Below are 9,725 nucleotides of genomic sequence, written 5' to 3'. Positions count from 1 at the left end.
ATACAATAGCCTCTTTAATTCAGGAGCAGGTAACATATTTGGGATCTTCCCCAGATAGTGACCCCAACAAAGTTCGTGGTCGTTATCTAGGACTAATATTTCATGGGGGCTATTAGCTTTATGATAGTTATAGTCTTTCGTTTGTGCTTTTACGGTCATTCCAACGGGCTTGTACTAAACACACTGCAAAGGTGGATACATACCAGGTTAAAACCCTTGGGGGGGTTACCATCTAAGAAAGATCCCATATTTGTTACGTGTGCTTATACAGCATGATGTAGGTACCTGATTCATGTAAGGAAATTTATTCTAAAGAAGAGCGAGGAACCATCTGATCAGGATGTTGTCTGAACACACTGAACACTGTCAATAGGACTTCATGGTAAAAATACCCACAGTAAGAGACTGGTCTTGAGGCTGACCCAAACAACGTGATAAGGTGTCTATTGAGTAATTAAGGGCATGTCATTTTAATAAGGCAAAAGGTCAGTGTTGTAAGTGAATCCCTATTTGCTGCAAAAGATCTGCTGCATTTGAGATAAATACTACACAGATTTTCGCCCGGAAACCTCTTTAGTTCAAAGACAAAGACATCAGATTATTCATGTAGATTTAAAGAACTATTGTGCAGAATGAAATAAAAGGACCTAATGACAGAATTCTGATAATTAATCTACAAATTACCACAACTCCTCTTCATTGTTGGAACAGTGATATATCATAATACGAAGAAGGTGTTCAATAAAGATGCAAATGCAAAATGCCTTCTATCACAAGAGGGAAGGATATCAAAGTGATTGTAGAAGAGGATATAAAATTTAAATAAATGAAATGAAAAACCAAATCGAAATTCTTTCTGCCCACATTCATCAAATATTTCCAAGTTTTCTAAAAGTGAAGACAATCCCAAAGCACCAAAATCTCGATGGTCCTCTGGGCAAGAAGTCGTCATTCCTGCATGGCATTCAGGAGGTCACAAAGGATTTGTAGATACCCACTTTTAGGGTCACACGATTTCTAGATAAATCACTACTTAAAGAATGTAAATAAGCAATGACCAGTTCGACTTTCAGTTGAAATATTTGTGAAAAATAATATGATAGAAGACGATGTTACTTTTGTTTTTAAGTAGTGCAATATTTTTTTTTTCATTTAACTATAGATGAAGATTTTTAGCAGTCTATTGTTCATTACTCAAAAAGTGTGAAATATTTACTTACAAAACATTCATTTTCACTTTGTTAGATAATGGTAATAAAAGTGTTACATATTTTGATAATGACTTTCTTTATTTAGTCATAGGAAATAATGGAGGAACATCCACATTTTTCTTAACCATAATATCTGCCACCTCCAAAGTGACCAAATCCTCCAAATCCTCCACCAAATCCACTATGAATGAATCCAGGTTCAGCTTCGGGTTCAGCTACTGGACTCCTCTTTCCACGGTAGCCTCCATGTCCGAATCCATGACCTCCAAATCCACCAAATCCTCCACTAAATCCACGATGAATAAATCCAGGCTCAGCCTCCGGTTCAGCTACTGGACTCCTCTTTCCACGATAGCCTCCATGTCCGAATCCATGGCCTCCAAATCCACCAAATCCTCCACCAAATCCACCACGAATAAATCCAGGCTCAGCTTCGGGTTCAGCTTCTGGACTCCTCTTTCCACGATAGCCTCCATGTCCGAATCCATGGCCTCCAAATCCACCAAAACCTCCACCAAATCCTCTAATGAATCCAGGATCAGCTTTGGCCTCGGGTTCAGCAACAGGATCAGCTACTACCATCCCGAAAAGGACCACGGCTAAGGTGGCAATAACCGGCTAAAAAAAAAACAATAAAAACTCATGGATAATTAGACCTAAAACAAAAAGTCTGACAATCTTTTTGGAAAAGTTTATATAAAGATGCTTTTAATTTTCCATTAGAGTTATAAAATATTATTTATTTTTAACACTATAAATAGCATTGATTTATGGTAAATATATCTCAACAAGTATTTTACAGAAAAATTTTCCATTTACGTTCAAAATACATATAAACATTTAAAAAATAATGCAAATTCATTTGTATGAAACAAATATATTTTAGGACTGATTTCTTGATATTCACCTAAAATGTTTATACAGTCAACAATGTGGAAAATATTAATAACTATGGATATTCTTAAAAAGGTCTGGAAATGAAATACACTTAAGACAGTATTCAAAATCAATTAGCAAAATTGTTTCCACAAGAAAGCCTAATTTAAATAACATCGGTTCAACTAGACTGATTCAACTCTTCCACTCTTGCCTTAGACATCATCGTGAAGTGGTTGAGAGGCGACTGTGCTGAAAGGGACTCACGGATCCCCTTATATACTTCGTGAGGAGACCCAAGTGTCCTTCTCCAGGCCAAGACGATCTTGGAGAAAAGAATTGCGTCATCGTCCATTAACAATTAAGTTAAGGAGGAAAATATATATATATATATATATATATATATATATATATATATATATATATATATATATAATGACATTCTGGGAGAGGCCCTCATAAACACAGCCTGGGAAAGGGCCTACTTTGGCATCATTGATGAACTCATTATAAGGTCAGTTACCTCCTTTTAGGCCACTCTGAACAAGGTAGTAAGTTGGCACCCTCAGGGACAATGAACACAAATATAGATCTTCATTGTTCAAGTCAAAGATTTGAACCCTGTGCCCCTCCTTTATTTCTCTTACCGAAATTTTCACAAGGACAGGAGCAACTATTTTCATTTCCCATGTTTCATTTCTCATTTTTTATATGGGGTACAGATTAAAAATTTAAATGAAGTAGGTGACCTCACTAATTCCTTTTTCCTATCATCAAGGGTGTATTAAAAGAAAGACTACTGCAAAAGCGAAATACGACTACTAATAGCAGAGAATAAAACTTATTAGTCTTCCTTTCAACTTTTGGTCTCAAGGAAGTTCCTACGTGATGAAAACAGAATATGCACTTTATTTGTTTATAAATATAATTATATATATATACGATATATGTACTGTATGTATATATATATATATATATATATATATATATATATATATATATATATATATATATATATATATATATATATATATATTATGGAATTTTCATAACTCACGCCTTAACGGTTATTCTCAAAAGAAACGAAGACCAGAAAGAGAAAATTGCCCTTAAGACCCTTATAAAATGATTTTTTTCAAGATCGAGTTATCGGGGAAGTCACTTATCCTCCCTCAGGCTGTTATAAGGGGATCCGTGAGTCCCTTTTTAGCAATAGTCGCCTCTCAACCACTGATGTCTAGGGTAAGGTGGAGGAGTTGAACCAGTCTGGCTTATCTGATATGTTGTTTAAACTGAAACTTCCCTATGAAACAAGTTCAATAGTTGAAAAACTCTCTTAAAGACATTTGTAACCACTCCTTAACCAAAATTTTCCTAATGACTGAAATGCATCATTTTAAAGAAAATGACAAACCAACTTTAGGATTCCAAATATTTATAAAACTGTTGAAATAATAAAACTGTATTTTTATGAGCTTTTCCAAAATATTGTCAGGCTTCTCGCTTTAGGTCTAATGATCCGGGAGTGTTTAATATTTTTTTTGCAGACGATTATTGCCACTTTAAAGACTTCTTTTCATTGCAGCTGATCCTGTTGCTGAACCAAAGCCTGGATTCATTCATCGTGGCTTTGGTGGAGGGTTTGGTGGAGGATTTGGAGGCCATGGATTCGGACATGGAAAAAAGAAGTCCAGTAGCTGAAGAGCCTGGAATTCATCGATTTGGAAAAACAGCCATGGATTCGGACATGGAGGCTACCGTGGAAAGAGGAGTCAGCTGTCTCTGCTGAGCCTGGATTTATTCATCGTGGTTTGGAGGAGGATTTGGTGGAACATTGGAACATGGAAGGCTACAAGAAAGAGGAGTCAGTAGCTGAACCTGAAGCTGAGCCTGGAAATTCATCGTGGATTTGGAGGAGGATTTGTGGATGGAGGCCATGGATTCGGACATGGGGCTACAGTGAAAGAGAGTCCAGGCTGAACTGAAGCTGAGCCTGGATTTCATCGTGGAATTGGTGGAATTTGGTCATTTTGGAGGAGGCAGATTTTGGCTTATTTCTACAATTTTTCTTATGATTCTGAATAAAGAAAACAATTATCAAAATATATAACACTTTTATTACCATTATCAACAATTTGAAAAATTGATAAGCAAATATTCTGGTTTAAAGGAATGAGCAATAGAGTATTAAAAAATCTTTATCGAAAGTTAAATGAAAAAAAAATTAGTGCACCTCTTAAAAACACAAGCAACATTGTATTAATCATATTATTATCCACAAATATTTCAGCCGAAATTCAATCTTAGATTCTTCATGGCAATTTATCTAGAAATCTTGTTCCATAAAAAAGGTATATCCAAATCCTTCCTAACTCCTGGATGCCATGGGTATAGTGACACCCTCCCAGAACCCCAAGCTCTTGGTTCTCTGCAATTGTCTTCTGGTTTAGGAAACTAAAAATACAAATGTGGACAGGAAGTTTGCTTTTTAATTCCTATATATCTGGTTTTATATCCCCTGGGATGGTCACTTTCTTATATTTAGTTCATTGATAACAAGCACTCTTTACCTTTATTCAGACACACCATTTTGTTATTGTTCTAAATAAGAAAAGATAGTTTGCAGATAAATCTTCAGACCTTTTTTTATTAGATTCCTTTATATCATCTTGCAGAATAATTCTTCATGTTGGGATCAAACATTCTAGCTGTGCATCTTGGAGAAACTCCAGCCGAACATCTTTACAGTTTTTAATAGGTGAACTGTTATCTTGTGTATAACAGAAATCTCTCTTCTGTATCAAGACTTATTTCACTGGCTTTTTGACCTGTTACTGGGACATTCCCTAAAACTGAACAGGCATCATGTCTGAAGTTTCTTGTTGTTAAAAAATTCTTGATAATAATTTGGTGTTATAAACAACATCTGATCAAATTATGTTGCTTACAGGCATCTTTAGACTACTTCAATGTTGGAACAGTGATGGATATCATTCTTGAATTAAAGAAGAAGGTGTCAGCTCAATAAAGATATTGTGGAAAGCTTCTTAATGCCTTCTATCACAAATAAAAATGTTCAAGGAAGGATATCAAAGTCAAATTTAAGTTGTGAGAAGAGGAAAACAAAATTTAAATAAATGAAAAATGAAAAAAGCCAAATCCGATCTTATAGCAAATGCTTTCTGACCTTTCCCATCATTCATCAAATATTTCCAATGAAGACATTTTCTTAAAATAGTAATGCGCTTCAGACAACACTCAAATTTAACAAAAAAGATTGTTTTTCTCTGTCTGATGGTCCTCTGGGCAGGCAGGCTGTCGCCATTCCTGCATGGCATTCAGGAGGTTAAAGGATTTGTAGATACCCAATTTTTAGGGTCACACGATTCCTAAATAAATCACTGAATGCTTAAAGAATGTAAAAATTAAGCAATTTAAAATGGCAGTTCTACTTTCCAGTTTAGAAATGAATATTTTTGAAAAATAATTCATTATTTTAGAAGAAATATTTTCTTAACATTATTAATTTTTGTTTTTTCAAAAGATAATGAGAGCAATAAATATTTTTAATTTATTTAACCATAGATGAAGAATCTTTAGTAGTCCTCCGAAATTGTTCCATTACTCAAAATCCACTGTGAAATATTTACTGGTTCAAACATTCTTTTTAGCCTCCATGTCACTTTGGCCTGTTAGATAATGGTAATAAATCCAGGTTCAGCTTATTTTGATAATGACTTTCTTTATTTAGCCTCATGTGAAATAATAGCCTCCAAATCCTCCAACATCCACATTTTAAATCTAACCAGCTACTATCTTTCCACCTCCAAAGTGACCAAATCCTCCAAATCCTCCACCAAATCCACTTGAATGAATCCAGGTTCAGCTTCGGGTTCAGCTACTGGCTCCTCTTTCCACGGTAGCCTCCATGTCCGAATCCATGACCTCCAAATCCACCAAATCCTCCACTAAATCCACGATGAATAAATCCAGGCTCAGCTTCCGGTTCAGCTACTGGACTCCTCTTTCCACGGTAGCCTCCATGTCCGAATCCATGGCCTCCAAATCCACCAAATCCTCCACCAAATCTACCATGAATAAATCCAGGCTCAGCTTCGGGTTCAGCTACTGGGCTCCTCTTTCCACGATAGCCTCCATGTCCGAATCCATGGCCTCCAAATCCACCAAAACCTCCACCAAATCCTCTAATGAATCCAGGATCAGCTTTGGCCTCGGGTTCAGCAACAGGATCAGCTGCTGCGATCCCGAAAAGGACCACATTGGCTAAGGTGGCGATAATTGGCTGCAAAAAGCAAAAAAAAAAAACAATGGATAATTAATTAGACCTAAAACAAAAGTCTGACAATCTTTTGGATAAAAATACTTAACAATTTAATTATGCTTTTTTTTTTTTTGTAAATGAGAGTTATAAAATATTATTTGTTTTATGTCCAACATTTCTATTAAATTTTCCCCTTAGATTGAGTTATGGATTGAAAGATATCAAGTTCTGAATGAACTTGTATTTTTAGAATAAATTCTCGATATGGAACTACAACAATGTCATTTAGGTTCAAAATATATAAAAGGTCCACATTTAAAAAACTAATGCAAAATTTCATTTGTATGAAACAAGTATATTTCAGGACTGATTTCTTGATATACACTCTATAATGCTTATACAGTCAATCAACGGTCTGAATTTTGAAAAATATTAATAACTATGGATATTCTTACAAAGGTTTAATGCTGGAAATGAAATACACTTAAGACAGTATTCAAAATCAATTAGCAAAAAATTGTTTCAACAAGAAAGTCCCTAATTTAAATAACATCGTCATCTTGTTCAACTAGACTGATTCAACTACTTCCACTGTCCTTGCCTTAGACATCATCTTGAAGTGGAACTGAGAGGCGACTGTAATGAAAGAAACATAACGGCATCCCCTTTTTCTATATACAAAACCGTTCAACTTTTGAGGAGACCAACAGGCAGTTCAGTCCTTTTCTCCAGGCCAAGACGATCTTGGGAGAAAATTTTCCCCAAGTGGAAATTGCGTCATGTATCCATTAACAATTAAGTCATATATATGATGTATATATATATATATATATATATATATATATATATATATATATATATATATATATATATATATATATATATGTATACACACACATATATAAATATATATATATATATATATATATATATATATATATATATACATTCTGGGAGAGGCCCTCATAAGAGAGACAGCCTGGGAAAAGGGCCTAAGAAGGCATCATTGATGAACTGATTATAAGGTCAGTTACCTTACTTTAGGCCACTACTGAACAAGGTTAGTTTTGCAAATTGGATTGACCCTCATGGGACAATGAACACAATTAACAGATCTTTAGGATCATTGTTCAAAGAGGGCAAATGAGACAAAGAAAATGAACCCTTAAAAACCCCCCCTCCTTTATTTTACTTACTAAATTTTCTGACAAGGACAGGAGAAACTATTTTATCCGTTGATTTCCCCTCCTCTATGTTTCATTTCTCTTTTTTATATGTTTTACAGATTAAAAATTTAAATGAAGTAGGTGACCTTTCACGTAATTCAGACAGAAGTTCAAGCTAGATCTTTTTCCTATCAGATCAAGGGTGTATTAAAATTTGAAAGACTACTGCAAAACTTTTGCGTCTCACTTTCCTTTGCCATTTCTTTTTTTACTAATAGCAGAGAATAAAACTTATTTTTCTTTAATCTTTTTTACTTCCTACTTTTTTTTTGTGACACTCTCAAAAAGTTCCTCAAAAGCGTGATGAAAACAGAATATGCACTTTATTTTTTATAAATATAATTATAAATATTTATATATATGTGTAGTCTTTATAATATATATACACTATATAAATATATAAATATATATATATATATATATACATATATATATATATATATATATATATATATATATTTCTATATATATGTATATATATATTATATATAGATTTTTAAAATTTTTATATACATATTTATTTTGACATACACACATTACCTAAACATAACTCACGCCTTAACGGTTATTCTCAAAAGAAACGAAGACCAGAAAAAGAGAGAATGATTGCCCTTATGACCCTTGCCTGTTAAAGGACGATGACGCAATTCGTTTCTTCAAGATCGAGTTAGCCTGGGGAAGGTCACTTATCCTCCCTCAGGCTGTATATAAGGGGATCCGTGAGTCCCTTTCAGCACAGTCGCCTCTCAACCACTGCACGATGGTGTCTAAGGTAAGAGTGGAGGAGTTGAACCAGTCTGGCTTATCTGATATGTTGTTTAAACTACACTTCCCTATGGAAACAAGTTCAATAGTTGACTTGGATCACTATTTTAAAGACATTTGTAAGCATATCCTTAATTGTTAAAATTTTCCTGCTTGATGACTGTATATGCATCATTTTAGGTGCAAATGTAGAAACCAACTCTAAAATAGGATTTCTGGTCCATTTATAAAACTGTTGAAATAATAAAACTGTATTTTTGTGAGTTTTTTTTAATATTGTCAGGCTTCTTTCAAGGTCTAATGATCCGGGAGTGTTTAATATTATTTTTTGCAGACGATTATTGCCACCTTTAGCCGTGGTTCTTTTCGGGATAGTAGCAGCTGATCCTGTTGCTGAACCCGAAGCTGAGCCTGGATTCATTCATCGTGGCTTTGGTGGAGGGTTTGGTGGAGGATTTGGAGGCCATGGATTCGGACATGGAGGCTATCGTGGAAAGAGGAGTCCAGTAGCTGAACCCGAAGCTGAGCCTGGATTTATTCATCGTGGATTTGGAGGAGGATTTGGTGGATTTGGAGGCCATGGATTCGGACATGGAGGCTACCGTGGAAAGAGGAGTCCAGTAGCTGAACCCGAAGCTGAGCCTGGATTTATTCATCGTGGATTTGGAGGAGGATTTGGTGGATTTGGAGGCCATGGATTCGGACATGGAGGCTACCGTGGAAAGAGGAGTCCAGTAGCTGAACCCGAAGCTGAGCCTGGATTTATTCATCGTGGATTTGGAGGAGGATTTGGTGGATTTGGAGGCCATGGATTCGGACATGGAGGCTACCGTGGAAAGAGGAGTCCAGTAGCTGAACCCGAAGCTGAGCCTGGATTTATTCATCGTGGATTTGGTGGAGGATTTGGTCATTTTGGAGGAGGCAGATATTATGGCTAAGAAAAAAATGTGAAGTTTCTACAATTTTTTCTTATGATTCTGAATAAAGAAAACAATTATCAAAATATATAACACTTTTATTACCATTATCTAACAATTTGAAAAATTGATAAGCAAATATTCCAAACTTTTAAAGGAATGAGCAATAGAGTATTAAAAAAATCTTTATCGAAAGTTAAATGAAAAAAAAAAATTAGTGCACCTCTTAAAAACACAAGCAACATTGTATTAATCATATTATTATCCACAAATATTTCAGCCGAAATTCAATCTTAGATTCTTCAAGTGGCAATTTATCTAGAAATCTTGTGGCCATAAAAATCGGTATATCCAAATCCTTCCTAACTCCTGGATGCCATGCAGGAATAGTGACACCCTCCCCAGAGGACCCTCAAGCTCTTGGTTCTCTGCAATTGTCTTCTGGTTT

General features: G+C 35.1%; 2 protein-coding genes across 2 annotated transcripts; one reads left to right on the top strand and one right to left on the bottom strand.

Moving 5' to 3' along the window:
* Window positions 1-989: 989 nt before the first annotated feature.
* Window positions 990-2,326, bottom strand: LOC136838263 (ctenidin-1-like). Its single transcript, XM_067103129.1, has 2 exons — window positions 2,302-2,326; window positions 990-1,829 (listed from the first exon to the last, which is right to left on the bottom strand). Exons 1-2 carry the CDS (start codon window positions 2,311-2,313, stop codon window positions 1,332-1,334), a joined length of 510 nt encoding a protein of 169 aa, XP_066959230.1. The 5' UTR covers window positions 2,314-2,326; the 3' UTR covers window positions 990-1,331.
* A 994-nt stretch (window positions 2,327-3,320) lies between these two features.
* Window positions 3,321-9,367, top strand: LOC136836456 (PE-PGRS family protein PE_PGRS4-like). The gene is made up of 4 exons (XM_067100727.1): window positions 3,321-3,329; window positions 3,673-3,858; window positions 8,330-8,367; window positions 8,695-9,367. Exons 1-4 carry the CDS (start codon window positions 3,321-3,323, stop codon window positions 9,296-9,298), a joined length of 837 nt encoding a protein of 278 aa, XP_066956828.1. The 3' UTR covers window positions 9,299-9,367.
* Window positions 9,368-9,725: the final 358 nt, after the last annotated feature.

This window comes from Macrobrachium rosenbergii, chromosome 4 (genome assembly GCF_040412425.1).
Source record: "Macrobrachium rosenbergii isolate ZJJX-2024 chromosome 4, ASM4041242v1, whole genome shotgun sequence".
Lineage (NCBI taxonomy): Eukaryota > Metazoa > Arthropoda > Malacostraca > Decapoda > Palaemonidae > Macrobrachium > Macrobrachium rosenbergii.
This window is presented reverse-complemented; position numbering and strand designations above follow the sequence as displayed.